A 19,942-nucleotide genomic window follows, 5' to 3' on the forward strand; every position below is an offset into this window, starting at 1 on the left:
GGACTAAAATGGAGGAATTCCAACTGAGGCAGATCTTTCTGTCCCCAGGGAAGTCCCATGATACGAGACTTGGAAGTCATGGCATTCTGCCATGCAGTCTTTTGCCCATTCACCAATAAAGTGGCCGTGGCCTCCAAGGGCATCAGGGGAAGGCTTTAGGCTCTCGCACCTTAAGCTGGTGCTGACTGACACCATTAGGATTCATTTCATCACTCCAGGGGGCCTGGGAGAAAGCACTTTAAAAAGTATCTTCAATTCTCATAGCATTTCTGGTGCGATGAATGAATTTGGAAAGAATCTGGATGTTAACGCTTGCTGACCACATGGATCTTCTCAGGCAGAGTATCACAGTTGACACAGCTTAAATTTGCCTTATCTGTGATAAGGTAAAAAAGAAAAGAAACCTTTCTTTTCACCCCTTTACATCCTGAGCTACTCACCTTTAAATTATTACGCAGGCCATGGAGCTGTGCTCAGGAACACTTTGGGCTGGAAGGAGAAAGCATTGCTACGACCCAAGCATCTCTCAGGAAACTCTCATTGTTGATGGCTGGTCAAGACATGCTTCCCTGGACATAGCAGAAGCAAGCTGTTTTGCTGCCCATCAGTCTTCCTCTTTGCTGCTGCCTCTGACCAGCTGTGCTGGCAGTGTTCAACACCTTCCAGTGTCAGGGGCAATTCTGGTCTCCCAGCTGGCTCTGTGCTGCCCAACCCACGCTGTGGAGCATTAAGGTGTTCATCCACAATGGCACTGCTTTTAGTTTTCCCATTTTATAGGGAGAACTGAATGCAGAGGGAGTTGGATGCTCCTTTCTAATTATTTACTTCAAAAGGGGGAGTTTTAAGTGCGTCAGTGATGAGAACTGCTGGAACTACAGCCCTAGTCCTCCATAAGGTAATGATGGCCATGGTCCTGCCAGTGGAGCTGGAGCAGGTTTAGTACTTGTTAGTGCTTCTTATACCATATTTAATCTATTAATTTAATCATCCCTTCTCTGTCAGTCGAAAGGGAAAGTTAGTATTGGTGGAGTAACAGATCAGCAACTCCCCCTAAGCAGTACTGAGTGAGCTACGATTTTAGAAACGAGTTTTGAGGAACTTGGTCAGTTGCAACTCACAGGCATTTTGCAGCCATTGTTGATGACAGGGGACAACATTAACTTTAATTATTTGGGGGCAAAGGGAGCAATACTGGGCTTGCTGAAATCAATAGCGAACTTGCTATTGATTTTAATGGGAGCAAACTTGAGTTTGGGTCAAGTGTGTCTTGTGTGTGTGTGCATGATTAGGGAAGAGAAAGAGGGCTATGGCTGCATCGTCCACTTCTATGAGCGGTTAGTGGTCAATAGCATGTACAAGCAAATGCCAGTGGGAAATTGGCCTCTGCATCAGGGCTTGCCTTGCTCTTGGGTATCAGGCAGCCATTGCTGCCATCATGTGGAGAGCCAGGCTGGGTGACAGCTGTGGGATGCCCAGGACAGGCCCCGCAGTGGCGGTGGGACCCCACAGTGGTGGTGGAATGGGTCCCCATGGTGGTGGGGCTGGGGACCACCTTGCATGGTTTTGGGCCAGGGTCACCAGGCATTCCCCTAGGCAGCTCCAGGACTTTTAAGAACCAGTTTGCAGTGCACTGGTCCTCATGCCTGCAAACAGCTGGAGCGGGAATTGTGCCCCTGCTGCACAAAACAGCCAGACGCGAGAGCTCCTACTCATTCCACTTCCCTGCTACTCAGTCAGAGCTCGCATCCAACAGGGACTGCTCACCTGGACACGCAGTGGATGGATGTTTCTTTTCAAGGGCACTCTCCATACTGAGAGAAATCACAGCCTCAGCCTCGATTTCAATTCCATTTTTATTCTGTAAAAGTTTAATATTTTGCTAAAAGATAGTATTAAAAAAATATTCAACTCAACAGTGTGACTGGAGTAAAGCTATATGCAGACAGCTAACAAGATGGCTAGAGAGCAGGAAAAGCAAGATGTCTAATCACTGAAGAACAGTCATAAACAGCAATAAAATTAATATCTATATTAAACTAGCAGTGCAAAGATACAAACCAGAAGCAGCTTTACATTAAAAATACAGCTTTTTAAATACAGAAATAGCACCGATTTACAAAAGACAATCAGAAATGTAAACGTGGCAGATAGATTCAAGTATAAGTTATACGCTCACCCTCTTCAGCTACTGTCTTGGGACAGGTAGGTTTCACAAACCCTGCAGAACATCCTGGGTACGCACTTTGCCTGAGTGCAAATACAAAATTCTGCTTTTCCAAAGCTACATTGCTGAAGACTTGTTCCTAGTTTATTTTTCTTAGCTTTCAGTGAAGATGGGAAAGATAAACTCATTCCCTCTGACAACCGACCCTTCCCCCTCACCAGTTTAGTTCAGCAGCTTAAGTACTGCAAGCAGCATTGATCCCTTCACTGCCCAACTGCTTTGGTGGTCCTGTTCCTATTTTAGTGACAATTTTGCATTGACAAAAACAAGACAGCTTATCATCCCTCTTCTTCTCCCAGGCCCAAATCTGCCTTCGCAACCATGAGCCATGGAACAGCTTTCATCGTGAGGGAGTTGATCCTCATTTCCAGACCTGCTGTTATTTATGGAAACTTGACAGTGGAAGCAGAAATTGGAAACTGAAGATCCATTTTCAGTCCCTGCATTTTCAAGTATAGTTAGGTTAGTTATGGCACAGAGTAACATCACTGACAAAGAAAGACAGTTCTTGCAATGATGCTTCAACTGGGGCGAAGAGCCAATATTAGCTCTAATCCTCCCCTCTGCTCCCAGCTGCCATTTCACTAAAAGGCTGCACTGTGTTAAAAAGACAAGGTTTAGAGAATCTACATCCACCATGTCATCCTGAACTCTAGCAGCCTGTTTCCAGCCCCAACAGCAACACAAGCATAGGGGCAGCACCATACCAGTTACACACTGCTTTTCAAAGTGAATTCATTTAAGCGGGTGTATAAGAAGAAATAATTCAGAAGCAAAAATTGTAAACTTTCATAACTGTAGTGTCATTAAAAAAATACCCCAACAAACCAACCAATAACAAACCCCTTAAAATTTAACAGTCTGAAGACTTCTCTTTACCACCCCTGAAATCTCCTATAATATCTACTACAGATTTTCTTTCAATGAGGGCTAACTAGCCCTCCTTAAAAGGCCGTTACTGGTCTATTCTAAAGTAAGGCCATACCACTCAAACTCCCAGCTTCACTAAAATTCTTTCTTAAATTCAATTTTCATAATACATTTCATCTTATAAAAATAAAAAGCCTCATCAAACCCCTAGCCCCCAAAGTCCTAGTCTCCCTGGACCAACAAAGTAGCACATCCAACAGTGTATCTGCTCTTGGAAAACCAGTACCAGTACCGATGAGAGAAGAGCTGATAATGCTGGCCTTATGTTTGCTAATTCCAGAGAAACGTGATGTCAACAGCAACGCTTTCTGTCTTTTAAACAGGAAACTGCACAAATGTAATTGTGGACTGCTACACGAGTGAAAACATACACAAGCATAAGAGTATTAACTCTTTTATGTCCTACATCATTAATAGTACCATCCATTATTTGAGGACTCTGCATGTTAGCTGTTAGACGTTTCTTCCTCTTTACCTTCTCCTAAGGAATACAGATCTTTTTTTTTATCATTTCCCAAATTCACGACTCCTGCTCTTTTCAGCTTCTTTTTATGGTTTAAATAAATACATGCCAAAAAATAAGATCTCCCTTGTCTTCCAAGTATGCTCAAATGCACTAATAACTAGTTACAAAATCCCTGTGAGGTGTTAGGCACTTAAGTACATACCCCTTAAGGAGACTTAAGTAAACAACTAAGTAGGCACTTAAGTAGACTCAGGTTAGACTGAATCTAATCATGTGGTTAATGACTTACCAGTGTTCCCTGGTCATAAAATCTAGACTATATATTTAAATGGGAGATGAAATCTTAGCACAGCCCTCTCAGTGGCTTGTCACTCTGTGAAATGTAATTAAGGTTTTGTATTATTTACATCTAACTTGTACATTTTGCTCAGAGTAAAAGAAAAGAACCCAAAAACAAAACCTAAGGACTACTACAGTTCATTAACACAAATATAAAAATGTTAACATTCACAGTTATTTTGGTCTTAATATTTTTTCACATGTATACATTCAATCATACTGTGTTAAGTTATTATTAGCTTTTTCTAACCACAAGTGCTGGGCAAATTGTACAAAAACCAACTGACATTCAAGTAATCCTACCCTGAGAAAATCTCTTATTCTGAAGCTGAATAAAACCCCCTTTTTTGCACTAAATCCCACTCCCATGTACAAAATAAATAGCAAGAGGCTGCACTGCGGAGGCAGGATTTGACAGATTGGAACTGAGGAAGCAGTAGCTCTCACAGCTGCTGAAGTTTATCACTTTTACCACAGATTTACTCAGGGTAAGTAGAGAATATATGCAAAAAAAAAAATGCTTACCCCAGATAAGTGCTAGACATCTCATTTCAAACCATGAATCAAGAACCCTTGGAGACTCCAAGAAAATCTGTTTGCATCTCCTCACAGCAATAAAGTTTTCCAAATTAAAACCACAAATACAGTTTGATGCCCACAAGGGTATGTGAAGCATGGCATCTGAATTCAAGTCAGTACTGAAGGAATAACTCAGTAAAAGGTTTTTAGTACCAAGGATTATTTGTGAAGAAGGTGGCTAACAGAACCGGTGGGTGAATAGGTAATGGGGAAGCATGCCAAAAGGGATGACATTTTAACATGCTCCTCAACTAAGAGCTTGACCTCTTGTAATAGATACAGAGTCTTAGGACAATCTGCCCACCATTTGCGATGAGTGGAGTTAGTCAGGGCTGGTACTAGAGATATCCAGTCTCCTCTGCACAGAGCTGGCATTTCTGGTCTGGTTGCCTTCATTTTTCTTCCACGCAACAGGGTCTCCAAGACTTCCAGGAGTTTTGAAAAATGCCTCTTGATGCACAGGACGAATGTTCTTGGGAGTGAGGGGAGTTGACGAAGGCTAGTTGTTAAACAAAACCAAAGGGATTCAGTAGGGTTTTCTCAAAGCCTACATGCAAACATAAGACAGCTTGTAGGTATTAACCTCTGTACCCTGCTACTATAGGGAATGACTTCAGACATCCTTTCAGAAGCTCCACAGGCTTTGCCCCTGCTTTTATTCTGGAACTGTCTGCCAGCACGTCATTGCTGGAAGCTGAAAGCCTCTATCCCATTTCCAACTTAAATGTATTCATGACTAGTTCATATTCATTCCATCTTATGCCAGTCTTGCCTTTTAGCTTAAATGGCTTTCCCTTCCTTCATGTTTTACTCAGTTTAGTTGTTTGTTAGCATCAAAATAGATCTAAAATTAGACTTCTAAACCCTGACCACTTGTCTTTTAAGTGCCACTCTACTGTAATCTCTAATGTTAGCATGTGTGACAAGACTGCTTTATGTCACTCATAGTAATTCTGACCAATGGGTCCTTCTTTACTTTTGAATTTCACATCTTTTTTACTCAAAAAGTCTGTTTGTATGGTAATTACAGAAAAATCTTTATAAAAAAGATCAACAAAACCTTCAAAAATAATTTTTCTCCGCAGTTCTGATACTGCTATTACTTTTCCATTATTTAGTGAAGAGAGGTCAGAACAGGGGTGAGGAGGTAACCCATGACACTACTAGCTGAGAGGCATTGCAGCCAGCTGACAAACAATCCTCCTGTCCTAATGTGCTTCTGTAGCCATTGTGTAACACACAATGATAGTGTCAAATGGAGAGAAAATACTGACCTGGATTTCTGGGGAAAAAAAACCCTGTAACTGATTTTTTTTATCTATTCCTGTAAGATTTCTAAAGATTATGACTTTTATGTTTTTCAAATGCCCGTGAGATTTTTAAAACTCACCACTTCACCATTCATGGCTAGATGTGCTTCGCTGGGCTATGTCTTTAACACTGTCCCAAGCCCTGCCACCACTATGGATGGATGCACACGCTAAGTGGAAGACACCATCTCACAGCGTGCCAACTTACCGCTCTGACACACCGGCACCAGCCTGCAGCACAAGATGCCTTCAGGCCCAGTGACCTGGCATGGTGTTTCATTGTCACTCAACCACCTTTCCCTCTTACCTGCTGCAGCTTGAGAAGGGTCACTGGATGCCCCATACACACATGGGAGTCCAGTTTAACAGCACCACAAGATCTTGGATGCGCAGGACTCAGGTGCTGAGCAGGGTGAGCTGGTTGCTGAGGATCCACTGAAGGGGCGGGTGAGACCCTGGGGGTGACCACTGCCGTGGTGCCTATGAAAACAGGTGTTGTTGATGCCAGGCTGGACATGCTGAAATTCATGGAGGTGGCAGCTGAAAAGGAGCCATCGGGAACTGTGGAAAGAGGACTGGTGATTGTGGTAGAACAAACGAGAGGGAAGGAAGCCAAGGCTGCTGACGGCACCATGACACAGGGGACGCTCAGAGAAGGTAACTGGTTCGCAGTGAGACTGATGGCACCAGGGGCTTGGTTTGCAGGCAGCAGGAAATTAAAACTGCTCAATCCTAAACCAAAGAGAGAAAAAGTAAAGCACTGATACAGTTGACAAATTAGAATTAAGCTATAATAGCTTCAACTAGAACAGGAAAGAGGTCCGACAACAAAGAAAGAGATAGGCTGCCCAGGAAGTAAACTGCGGCAAAAATACTAAAAAAGCAGCAAGGAAACTGTAAAAACCTGTGACTCTCCCGTCAAGCTCCCTTTCCTTACCTCCACCTCCCCCCCTACTGCCTGTTGACTGTATCTACATCCATTTTCTTTGTTAATGTTAAGTACCAACCACACACCTTGCTGTTTTCTGCTTCTAACTTCAATTACAACATCTTGTCTAAAAGCCTCATTTTTTCACTAATGGGAATCATATCCTCTGTGATACGAAAACATATATGCTGCTTCAAATGAGAAAAAACCCACAAAACACCCAAGGACACTCATTTGCCTGACAACAGCTGAAATACTGTTTTGAAACAGAACTCTCGTTCCCTATTTGTCTGACCTCCCAAAACACCAGCATCAACATTTTCAACCTGAGCGTCTCCATCTTATAAGTGAAATCCCATAGACCCAACTGTGCCAACAATGAATCAAATTGAATCAAATACTAAAGCAGTAGTCATGGAAATCTACCACACATAGCCTCTTCCCACAAACCAGTCTTCCATTCCACACAAACACAGGACAAAAAATGGTGGACATGAAATCTTCCTGCAATATTTTGAGCTGTTTCCTCTCCATCTCTCCCATGTCCTACAGGTAGGCATGGATACACTCCCTTTGCCTAAGTTTTTGTGGGGTTATCTCGATGATGTGTGTTATAAGACAGTACAAAGTTCACAGCTGACTAAATTCATTCACTCAGGAGGACGCTGTTGCACTATTCTGGCTGCCTTACTGCCAAACATGCATTTCCAGCTCCTCTGAGTTTTGAATGCTGGGTAAGTGTCTTTTTTTGCTGCACGTAATTCAATCATGCAAACCCCACATTATTCACTGCTATTAATGTTTGGGTACTTCAGAAAAATGATTGTATTTTCAGAGAAACAAACAGTTCATCTGGAGTCAAGAGAATTTAGAGCTATTAAACTACTACAGAGAACTGATGACAGGATTTTTCTGCCAAATACAGACTTATTCACCTATCTGTAGGTCTCTCTATTTACTCAGTGAACAGATGCAGAAGTTTGGGTGCCTCTGGATCTCATGGCTGTCCTTACCAGCAGTAGGTTGAACACAGAGATACTGTGGTAGGAAAGGTTGATTGGTGTTTTCTGTAGAGATGTGCTCTTTTCCTGGAGAGGGTTCATCAGGGTCTTTATTCTGAGACCCTCTTTCTTGCTCCTGAGAATATAAAGGCTTAGTAGGCTCCTCGTTTGAAGCCTCTGAAGCAGCAGGATTTGTGAGGTCAAGATGAAAAGCTTCTACATGTACAGCAGAGGTACAGCTGCTTCCTGGGGTAAGTTCAGCCTTGGGTGACTCTAAAGGTTTCTAAGCAAAAACAAAAGAGGAAATGAAAAGTCCAAACTGAAATAACACAGTGCAATATATCTCATGCACCTTCCTCAGCTACGGAGTAAAACATGCGTCTGTGCAAACAAGCAGCACAAAACAGATTAACAAGTCACCATGTTAAAAAGTTTTGTTTGAGGGTTTGAAGAACCATCTTAGCAATGCCCAAGCCCTGTGCCCTGTGCTGTATTTCATTTTCAGTACTTAGAGACACTGGATAAGTACCTGAGCTTGGGGATTGATTTTTTACTGATAAAGAAAAACACCTGTTTTGATTGGCTCATATTCAAACATTGATATGACCTTGAGCCTGACCCCTATTTTCAGGAGTTAGGAGAACCCTGAGATAGCTGCACTTCACCTTTACCATCATCCTTCCCCCCACGCCTGCTGTGGGCAACAAGGCTTGAGAGAGAGGGACTCAGGCTGGAGAGTAGTGGGAAGTACAAATCACATTTGCTCAGTGGCATAAGCAATGCTGCTGTTAATTGGGAAAGCCCAAGGGGAAGATGACGAGTAATAGACTGATTTCTTCCCCATGGGCAGGTTGCTTTGTTGAAGACAATGATCAGGACACCAATTCTAAAGAACAGCTGAGCATCACATCCCTTTCCAAAGCAATGACACTCCAATTTCCCCTGGTAGCGTGAAAACATCTCCCAGTTAATGCCTATACTTCCTGACACAGCCCTCTTACAATTTTATTAACATGTGGGAGCCAGAATTTGTACCTGTAACAATAGTGGTGCAGTGAATTTTCACTTCTGAAAACACTGTCTTGGGCAAAAGTCTTTCCTTTTCCTGTTGGTAACAGGAAGCCTACATGATAATGAAATTTGCTTCTTTACCTTGGGTACCACAAGTGAGAGAGGCAGATCACTCTCTTCCACGGTCTGCTTTTTAGCAGCTGGCTCTTCATCATCTACAGGTGCAGAGGGTGATGTGCACTTGTGGGAGCTGCGTTTCTGGCAGAGAGCTGAAGGTACGGCAGCCTGAGCTTCTGCATTCCTGTTTCCCACATCTCCTGCACTGGGCAGGCTCTCCCTCAAGTTATTTTCCTGAAGACCACCACACAACATAAAAAGGGATGAAGATGGGAAGCAGAGGAACGGTTGGTTGGGGAGCAAGGTAGGTTTTCCATTTTCTGTTTTGGAGGCTGCTAGCGTGGAAGGATGCGGTTCTTGGCTGCTGATGCCATTTGGCAGTGAGAGGCTTGGCACATCTGCCTGAACCACAGGGAACACTGCCTGAGACAAAGGGTTAACACAAAAATCAGAGTCCCCAGGAACTGAAAGAAGGGAGAGAGGTGAGGTTACACTTGGGTTCCTTGACGATTTCAATATTGGTTCTGTGGCACAAACTTCATTCCTAAAAAAAAAAAAAGTAATGAAAAGAGTAAAAACATTTAGTCCAAAATTACCCCCCTATTTTATCCTTGAAAGCAAACAGGTACATTATTGGACATAAATGTGAAAGAATTCTGCCCCCCCAACCCCTACATTACACAGTTTACAAGAAGGACCACTTTTTACTATTTCTAATTACAGAGAAGCAGACTTATCAGGTTTTGGGCAGAACAATAATGCTTTTGGTTGCACTTAACTAGAATCAACCATTCAGAAATTAATTCAAATTAGGTGTAGAGAAGACGCACTGATATGACAGAAAGGCCCTTGCAGAGAATTATGATCTGCTCAGCCTACCTAGGCAACAGGGTAAAGGAGGCAAGGATGACCCACATAAACACACATGAGATGAAGAACTGCTGAAGCAGTTAGTACAAGTACAGATGAGTATAATACAGATGAGTATAAATTAGTATACAGATGAGTATAAATTGGCCAATTAAAAAAAAATAAAAGAAAGCCATGCTGAGACCTATCAGCAATAAGATTGTAATAATGAGACCGTGTAGTTATTTTCTATCTCAGGCACATCAATGGAATCTAGCCTTGAACTAAACATGAGAAGCACAAATCCGAAACTGGACAGGAGTTAAGACCAACCTACCTAGTATCTTCCTCTATTTTCTGCCTGCAGACAGCCGCTAGATTTATCATTTTAGAGCAATATTCATCTGAATTCACAATATAGGCTGAAAGAACAAAGGAGCATTCAATTAATAACAGATCTGTTTACCAAGCATATTTTGATACTGGCCATATAAAATAATTGGTATAATTTTTCTACCCTGGCACTTTTTTATAACGTCCACTAATGACCTAGAGCCAGAATCTGCAAGACACTCAGAACTCAGTCCCACTGGAGAGGTGCTCGACATCATCATTTCCTACAAGAGGGAACTGTGAAAAGCCCTGTAATTGCTTTGTCTTTTTTAACAGCTATCCATTAGATTGTTACAGTAAATTCCACTATATTAGAAACCATAAAATAAAGCAAGCTTTTGTGTGTCTAAAGAAAGATGCACAAATTTTAACAGAAGAAACTGTAGTATAGTTGCAGTTAGTGGAGAACAGAAACATTTACCAGAAGACAAACTGCAGATTCAAGGCAGTATGGCACAGATTAATCTCAACTAACTTTAGGCACATAACTGAAGGGTCCAAACCAGAAGCCTCATCACATGAACAGGAGAAATATAAGCACTTCCCAAGCATCATTCTCATATTTAATTAGGCTGACTCACCCAATCAAATGCCTTACATTGGTAGGCCCACATTTGGGCAGATCCAGCGGGATACAAAAGAACATGCTTCATTAGTAATTACCTTGCCTCTCTTGATGTGGGCTGCTGGGCTCAGAAGTGACCTTCCTTCTGGTCTCTTCACAGGACTCTGCACTGTTAAATGAAGTGTGACGTGTAAACCTTTGTCTTCCAGTAGCACAGATCTGATATGTGGCACAGGCTCCTTGTGTCCCTAGCAGAGGATCAGATGTTGGGCTATGCCCTCTCAGCTCACCTGTAGGAACATGATTTTGTACAATAGTCCTTCCCGGAACACAGCTCATAATTTAGGCTTCTGCCATGTTACCAAACTTGGTGATAAGAGGTAACCTCTAGTTCATCTCAAACCCCACAACATGGAAGCAGACCTAAGCTCAGTATGCACTGGAGACAAGATAAGGGCTTTCTTCCTTTCCGCTCAATGGCAGCTGCAGCAGCAGCTACACTCTAGTGTGCGTAACCAGGAGGAAAAAGATGGCGTTAACACTGTCCTTTACTTTTACTTGGTCCTGGCACTGGCCTGACCCAAATATTATTAGCAAAAGGCTTCCTTTTGCTCTGGCTCTTAGCCATGCAGTTTTCAGAGATGCTCTGACCCACCACCTCCTTTGCAGGCAAACTTTTTGTACTAAGGTATGCATGCAAGAAACAGCCCTGCTCTACCTTGGTAAGTCGCCTTATGAAGGAAATAATTCACTGTCTAATTATGACAGAATTACTGAGATTTTGCAACCCAGAAAAGCTGTGGACCCAGATTTGGAGATGTAGGCATTATCTGCCATTGTTCTACAACTCATAGTTATGTAAGTTGGTGTAAAAATATCAGCAAGACAGTGTTCTTCAACATATGTCCACAGTTCCAGCCCTTAGGCCTAAAGTCTAACAAGGGCAAATGTTGAACTGGCCAGCAGCTAACCATCACAGGGTGGACAACGAATTTTACAAATGGAAAGCAACTTTTTACCCTGGGAAGGGGTTGTCAAAAAGAAGAGAGATGTGCACTACCCAAGTTAGTGGTCTTGCCAGGGAATTCCACAGGCCCAATCCACTTGAAGGCAGGTTTGCGTCCTCGTTCCTCTGTGACATGAACTTTTTTGATCAAGCCTAGGCTGGTGAGAACATTGGCAATATCATACAGTCTTCGTACCTTTGCTAACAGAAAGGGGCAGAAATAGTCAGGACAGTTACTTTTACAGCACATACAGTACATATTTACATGGTAATTTCATTCCAGAATAGCATGACAGCTTTCATAGTTGAGCTGGGTAAAATCAAACTGCAACAGACTTAAGCAACCTCCTATGAAGCCTGCCATGCCAGCTGCCACCTGCTTGTCACTGCTTCTTCAGATTTTAGCTGCTCATGCATCTTAGCTGCTCAGGTTCAAGCAAATGGGTTAGGGAGTGACTGTATCATCAGCTTGCCCAGGAATGGCAGATACCTCCACATGGGATGAAAACAAGCACTTGGGGGCAAGAGGCACATGAGAGCACAGCTGATCACAAGAGGATCAGCTCTCTGTAACCCACTTAGAAAAATCTCTGTGACTCCAATAAATAACATTTAAACCGAATATGATACCCACAGGTTGTCCAGCTAAGCTCCTCGCATCCCTCCCAGCATTTGGAGCAGAATTTTAAGACTGAAGTGCAAGTACTTTTTTTTGTTAAGTACTTTAAAGACTTGAAAGTCTTTATTTTACAAGAGTAAAATAAAGCTGAGTTTTTTCATGTTGTCCAAGGGATCAAATTACAAATCCTCACTAACTGAAAAGCAAACAATACCATCCAGCTCTGAAAGATTTCTGGGGTAAAAAGGAGAATTAACACATTTCTGCAGAGAAGAGAATTAATTCCATTAAATTAAACAACATGTTTCATTTCAACAAGTCCTGAACCATCATTTAGAACAGCACAGGAAAGAGGATTAAAGTATGAAAAAAATATCCAAACAAAAGAAGATTTTTCTTCATTCTGAAGACAAAACTTGGAGATAATTGTCAAATTGACTCTTCCCCACTCCAAGCTCTGATTTCACAAACTGCCATTTTCAATTAAGAAAAACCCCAAACCATATTTCAGCAGAAGATTCCTGACCTGCTCTTGCTACTGCCTTGCTCTTGCTCTTGAACTGGTGTCAGTTCAAACATGCCTCGGTTTCCTTTACTCACTGACTGATTGATTTGCCTCTCAGCAGCCAGCTTACTTTTAAACTTGCTGTGGTCCACTGTATCCTGGGTTTCTTCTATCAGTATCTTTGCTGCGATGTCCAGAGTGACTATCTTGGTCTTGGAGACAAGGAACAGCATGACAAACTTTTGGCTCATAATCCGCAACGACTTGTCCTTTCTGCTGTTTGCAGATGCTGTGTTACAAATAATACCCAAGCCTCTTAGCATATGTCATCCATCACAGCCAGAAAACTAGCAAGTAGGTTTCTCACACACAAAAAGGGTAAAGCATTTCCTTGTCAGGAAGCAGAAATCTTTTGAAAGGCAGCAAATAACTGAGTAGTGCAGACAGAATTCTCTCTTCGAAAGGCAATAAAAAAATAAAACTTACAGAGATAGCTTTTAGAACGTCAGATTCCAAAGGTGATTCCATGTTATGTTACACAGTTCTGCACCGCTATAATTATGTGACTCCAATGGACTTTTTAAGTAGGTATTATATGGGCAGCTTGCAAACAGTGGACAAATGGAAGATGGTACCTTCAGTCAGGATAAAGTATTTACAGTCAGGTACAGGTGGGGAAAAAAACAGGATGTCTGGCAGAAATTCCTGCCAGTCTATTGGACAGAGGAAAAAATCTGTTCTGAGACCTATGCTGGGGACAGGATAGAAGAATTCTGTCACCTACGTGATGAATTCAGCACCTTTTTGCAAAGAATATTTTTTATTATTTAATTTAAAAGCAAAGCAAGGGAAGAAGCCACATAGTAAACTGGAGAAAGAGACCTGTGTCTGTGTATCACATGACACACATCAGTTATCTTACCAGAGGCGCAATCTGCTTCTGAGAAGTCCATTAAGGGTCTGTCTCGAGACTCTGGAATAGTTTCCTTTTTCTGTTCTCCAAATTTGTACTCCAAGTCCTGCTCCTTTTGCTGGAAGAAGGTCATTAGCTCTCCATACTGCAGCTCTCCTGCTTCCTGAAGTGTTTTCAGAGTTTGACTGAGGTTGTGCCGGCCATGCCAGCAGTACTGGTTCTTGGCCACACGGCTAACCAAGTGCAATGACTCCAGGACGTTCACTATGTCGTAAATTCGTCTCCGCTCAACTCCTGTTTTAAGGTTGGGGGGAGAATAAAAAAGACACAGATGCTCATCGAGTTCTAATGTGTTCTTCAGCAGAAGAAGTCCTCAGTGCTGTCTGGGTCTGCACCAATGGGAAATCTATGAAATATGTCCAACTCAGGTTCAGCCTGACTGATGTGAGCAAGGTTGGTGACTGAATATGAACAGGCTGGTGGCTCTGCTCACTGTCCCGAGTATCTTGTGTCTAGCACTGTTCGAAGCATGGCTGTTACATATAACACAGTGCACTATATGCTGGTGACAACATCTGTACCACAAATCCCGTAATGGTTAACATTAGCTGAGCAGAACAAGTGCTAGCCCAGGGGAAAGGTTTTGAAAGACTTCCCTGTGGAAGGTGAGGCCTTGATGCATCTGTTTACCCATCTGGAGAATATGGATAATACTTACCAGCCTCAAACGGATATTAGGATAAACAATTCAGGAGTATTTCCAAGTGTGTAGAGCTCTTGGAGTGAAACATGCTCCAGAAAAACAATAGTGCTACACGTATCCTGGTGTCTGTAAGGCACCAGAAGCATAACCTTCTTTGTGGTCTTTCCATAGGTCTTCAGTGAATAAAGCAATATAAATGTGTAGTGAAAGCTGTATTACAGCCATCATTTGTTACACAGAGAGCAGCAACATCAGCAGTGAATAAATTTGTGGTCTCTGAAGCAAGTGAATATGGGCAAGCAAGGAAGTGAAAAGCAAAGGGAGGAGAATAAGCACAGCCCCTTCTGGGAGGTAAAATACACAACAGTAGGTTTTAAAAACAACATTTCTAGTATTTAGGAAAGCAAGGTAATTCTGCTTCCAACACAAAATAAAGCACTACTCATGTTCAGCTGTACAAGGCTGCAGCACAGGCATATCATGCAAACACAGAAAGGAGTGACTGCAAGATCTAAAAGAACAATTTATTTAAAAAATAATTTAACTATTTACTTCATCTGAATTCTCTCCTATTCCCACTTCCCATTACCAAGGCAAATAAATGAGTATTTTAAGGACTTCCTTAGCAGGGTCACAGAGAACATCACTCCTCTGCTCCTTTTCTTTCCAAAACAGACACATTTCATTTTTGCTACCTCTTTCCTGTTAAATATTTGAGTTCTAAATGTACATACAATATTTATTTAGTTTAAGTTCAGTCCTGTGAAGTCCTGCTTAGCTAAGAGAAAACCTCTCCAAGGACCTGGATCTTTTCCTTATTGGTGTGACCTGGCTGAGACCTCTCTCCCAAGTTTCATTCCTTCTCTCAGATATTTCATTAATCTTTTAGCTAAGACCAACCCTAACAGCAGACCCAGCAAATAGGCTACTTGGTACCTTCCTGTCACCTCAATACAACACATTTTCTCATTCTACTCTTGCAGGTCTCCTGGTAACCTGCCCTCACAAGACAATATTTAAAGCTAAGATAACCTTGATGAACCATGAGATCCTGGAATATATAATGTCAGGCATGTTACTAAAGTCAGACAGTAAAGCCAACTGATTTCCTACAGTGACTAGTTTGCAATTGCTTCCCCAAACATTCTGTTCTGACAAAAGATGTTGTTCGTAAGTCCTCCTTCAGGAAGTTTGTAGCTCATACTCCTTCCGTGTTCAGCAAATTGAAAATTTAAGCAAGCAACAGAGTTGGTAAACAGCTGGAGGATAGATCCACTTAGTATAAAGTACTGTCAGAAAGGAGATTTTAAGATGGTAGAGTTATCAAGCAGTAAAGACACTTAACAATATTAGTAATTTCCAGCTCTTTATTAGTATGATTAGAAGAGCATCCAGACCCAGGGAAAGGCAGTCCTTGCATGTACTCTGTAAGAAGGATGACCTTTTAATGGCCCTCCTGTTGGGTTACCCCAGGTGCTCAGTTATCCCATTTTTGCAGGTATACATACCAAGAATTGAAGCCACTTCATCCAAAGAAATAGTAGTTTTTTCTGTTGACAACGGGTAACTTGGATAGCGAGCTAGAAATTTTTGGCACAAGAGTCCTAAGCTTTTCTGTTTTCTGCTGGGCCTCTGTTTTTCAAATTCATCAACAGTGCTGTCGTCTACCATATCATACTGTTAAAAAATAAATGTTAAACCTTTAGTGCAGAGTTTTAGATGCAAGGCATAGCCAAGCGAGGCATATTTCAGATGTTAGCAGTATTTAAGCTTGGATTTTCTAGTAAGGAAAAGAACATGGACTCCTTGCAAGCACAGAGCACTTGGGTGACACGTTCCGCTTGCAAGCTCTTTTTAATCCATCGCACAAGATATCTACAGAAAATCTTATCTGTGAGATCATAAAATAATGGTTATGCTTCAGGGAAAAAAAACCAAAACAATGAGACCAAACACACAAGACTAGCAGATGACATGATCCTACTTGGAAGGAATATTTCTTTTTGAGAGGAGGAGGAATATTCCCTCAGACACCTCTGGATCTAATAAACCAGAAGATGTACAAGCCATCAAAGAGCTCCTGCAAAACTTCTTTCAAGAGATTTTACTGCCCTTTACAGTGCCTCTATAACTTTAAGAAACTGGAGGCTGGGGTGTTGGGCATGCTGCTAAGAGACTGCAAGTCCCAGTGCCTTAAGGTCTAAACCTTAAACTCAGTCAAGATGTCAGCTTAAGTGAACTTTGTAGGATGGCCAGAATATGGTCTTTCTTCCCCTGCAGAGAAAAAGACCCCAGCAAAACTGTGATGGAAAGAATGCATGAAGAGGTATGTTTATTTATTACAAAATGAGAATGATAGAGGCTTTTTCTGCACTGGTAACTTTGAGGTTTTGACTCTGTGTCCAAAAAAGGAGAAAAAGAAATAATCATGTCGTCTGGTAAAGAAAAGCTGAGAGTGGCGGCAGCTGTTGAAACCCATGTTTCCTTGCTTATGAGATCTTAACTGTCCTTTCATGGTTGCAAGTGACCTTGTGGCAGGCTGTTGCTCTGATTGAATTCTTAAGAGCTTTATATGGTATGGAAATAGTGGTACCTTACAGTAACACTCTTGCATCTTTTGCAAGTTAAGTGGGTAAAATTAAGTATAAGTTTTATTAACTAGGAAATACTTGAACTCTTCATAGTAGCCACCTCAAAATGCCGTATGACCTTAGTGGGCTTTCAGTGGTAATGAACTAACTTTTAACACTCACTATTTCCTTACTTACTGGAAGCTATGTTACGAATTATCTTTAGAACTGTTTGTTCCTTTATGACTAAATTGGAGAATTCTCCAGACCACTGCCACTGTAGGTCCTGTAAAATCTACACTTGCAGAGAGCGATCTGTACCTATCAAATGATGCTTGTCAATAGGAGCACCCCAGAACTATCTTTTTTTTACTTAAATCACCAAGGAAGGATATTCTAGAAGAAACAAACCAGGAAAAGGACAGCCAGTGGCTGGAATGAAAATAAGTCTGAGGGAAGAAAACTAATGATGCTTATTACAACCTGACATCATGAAGAAAGGCTGAGAAAACTGGGGCTGTTCAGCCTGGAGAAGAAAAAACTGCGTGGAGACCTCACAGCAGCCTTCCAGTATCTGAACAGGGCCTACAAGGATGCTGGGGAGGGACTCTTCGCTAGGGACTGTAGTGGTAGGACAAGGGGTAATGGCTTCAAACTTAAACAGGGGAAGTTTAGATTAGATATAAGGAAGAAGTTCTTCACAGTGAGGGTGGTGAGGCACTGGAATGGGTTGCCCAGGGAAGTTGCGAATGCTTCAACCCTGGAGGTGTTCAAGACCAGGTTGAACAGAGCCTTGGGCGACATAGTTTAGTGTGAGGTGTCCCTGCTCATGGCAGGGGGGGTTGGAACTAGATAATCTTAAGGTCCTTTCCAACCCAAACCATTCTATGATTCTACAATCATCCTCTCCATGGATAGCTTTCCTAAAGTGAGGACAGGGATCAGCCCCTACACTGCCTGAGTTTTGGCAAGTAAAAATTCTATTAACACTTGACCATGCTGGCTGACTACTAATTTGGGGCTGGGGTGGAAAAAGGGAGAAAGATTTCAGCTCATCAACCTGTGGGCCTGTTGTGGACATGGTATAAGATTTCAAAAATACATTGAAAACTATGCCCTCTCATTGTCAAAATGCTCTTGAAAACGCTGCCTGTCTGGTTAAAAAATGACCTAGCAATTTTCTTTCTAATACAGTTCAGAAAATAGTGTCAAAAGTACTTAAGTTGGGGAAAATGACCCATTTAAGCTCTACTTCTTTCACTGTCCTTTAAGTAAAATTCAGGCTTTTGAAGGGTCTCAGGTCAGTTACTAGTAAAACAATTACTTTTAGTCTTCGAAAGTCCTGCTGCTCAGCCAGTGCTGTGCAGGCAACTGTCCTTGGGAATGTTTTACAATTCTGCAGTCTTCCATAGGAAACAAAGGACCAGTTAGAGGAAAAATGAGGCACAACTTAAGGAAGGTCTGAGTCCTAACTGAACATAAGGTAATCAGGTTTTGAGTCTCACCTGTAATGAATCAGGTGTGTCAGTCTGCTCACTGTTTTCTATGGGTCTGAAAAGCTCTTTCTTCTTTTCTCGGTCCCTCATGTCAGGGCTAGCAGCACTAATAAGCATCTTCAGGTTAGCAGTAGGGGTCCAGGGATCAGGCTGAGGTCTGTCAATGAGCTTAACAGGTGTAATTGGATTTCTTTCTGGGGTGCAGCCTTTTTGCTTTGATAAATCAACTGGTTCATTCTTAATGGGAGTCTTTGGGGCCATCCTGGATCGATCAAATATGTTTTCCTGTTAAAAAAAAAAAAAAAAGCTCTTTAGACACAACAGGAAAGAAACAGTCTAACAATCAATTTAATTGTTCTTATGAAGGTAACTGTAGTGACTCATGCCTTGGCATTCATAGCTATATTTAGCATGGCTCTTCTGCCTCTGTTGGAAGGAGTAAAGCAGTCAACATGCTACTGTACTTGAGGCAGTGTGTAAGAGATACTGCCCTGAATTACAGAACCTGAGGTCAACCAGTCAAATTTGTGGCCTATAAAGCTTTTAAACTCTGACTGTTATTATAAGACAGCATTGCCCACAAACATAAATCACCAAATCGGATCAAAACTGAGATAATGCATTGGTCATGTTACACTTAGCAAGAAAACACGATGTTCTGCCTAAGAAGTCCCCAATGAAAAGTCATGCCGGCGATGCAGCTTACACTGTCACAAAATGTCAAACTGAAGTGGCTGTAACTTCACATGTAAGTAAAGCAAGCTTTGCATCTGCACTATCTGCTGCTTGAAACAACAAAGAAAAATCTCCATAACTATTCATTGACTGTAAGCTAAGAGCTGCTAGAAGGAAAAGCCTGATTTTTATTATTCTTTGAATGAAGACCAACTCCCTCCAGTCCCTAGCTGCAATCAAACTTTCTTCATATTTCATCTTTGGGTCCAATTTTACCCCTTCCTCTTACTGCAAGAATTATCACTACAGATCAAATAATCTCAAGGGACTGTCTGAAGAAAGCATCAAGGGTATCTTTGAGCCAAGACATCCATTTTTGAGCAACAAGTGACACTACTTCTCTCTAGCCTGTTACTGTAAATAGCTTGTGAAGACTAAAGGAATGAAGCAGACAGGATGTTACACTGGCTTTCTTCACAGGATATAAAAAAATTGAGATCCAGGTATTCTAAAACTGGCACAGAGCAAGGCTTCCAGAAATGCCCATGCAGAAAGTTGTACTGTGTCTTTCTGCCCAGGGAGATGTTCTGTTCCTGGATAGTCCAGCTATAACTTACTCTCCTTAATATCCTAGAAACAGGACACTGTAAGTTTTTTGGAACTCCAGCTAATATTACTCAGTGGCTTTTAGATTTTTTAGATTAGGCCCATAAAATGATTGCAGGCACCTTGAGTGAAGTGAG

At 41.8% G+C, this 19,942-nt stretch overlaps 1 protein-coding gene across 1 annotated transcript; it reads right to left on the reverse strand.

Moving 5' to 3' along the window:
- Positions 1-4,860: 4,860 nt before the first annotated feature.
- E2F7 (E2F transcription factor 7) lies at positions 4,861-18,803 on the reverse strand. Its single transcript, XM_010014766.1, has 11 exons — positions 18,534-18,803; positions 15,967-16,135; positions 13,765-14,049; positions 12,973-13,131; positions 11,773-11,919; positions 10,811-11,002; positions 10,092-10,176; positions 8,930-9,449; positions 7,790-8,060; positions 6,156-6,580; positions 4,861-5,037 (listed from the first exon to the last, which is right to left on the reverse strand). Exons 1-11 carry the CDS (start codon positions 18,783-18,785, stop codon positions 4,861-4,863), a joined length of 2,682 nt encoding a protein of 893 aa, XP_010013068.1. The 5' UTR covers positions 18,786-18,803.
- Between the last annotated feature and the right edge of the window lie 1,139 nt (positions 18,804-19,942).

Source organism: Nestor notabilis, unplaced genomic scaffold (assembly GCF_000696875.1).
Source record: "Nestor notabilis isolate BGI_N333 unplaced genomic scaffold, ASM69687v1 scaffold14575, whole genome shotgun sequence".
Taxonomy (NCBI): Eukaryota; Metazoa; Chordata; class Aves; order Psittaciformes; family Psittacidae; genus Nestor; species Nestor notabilis.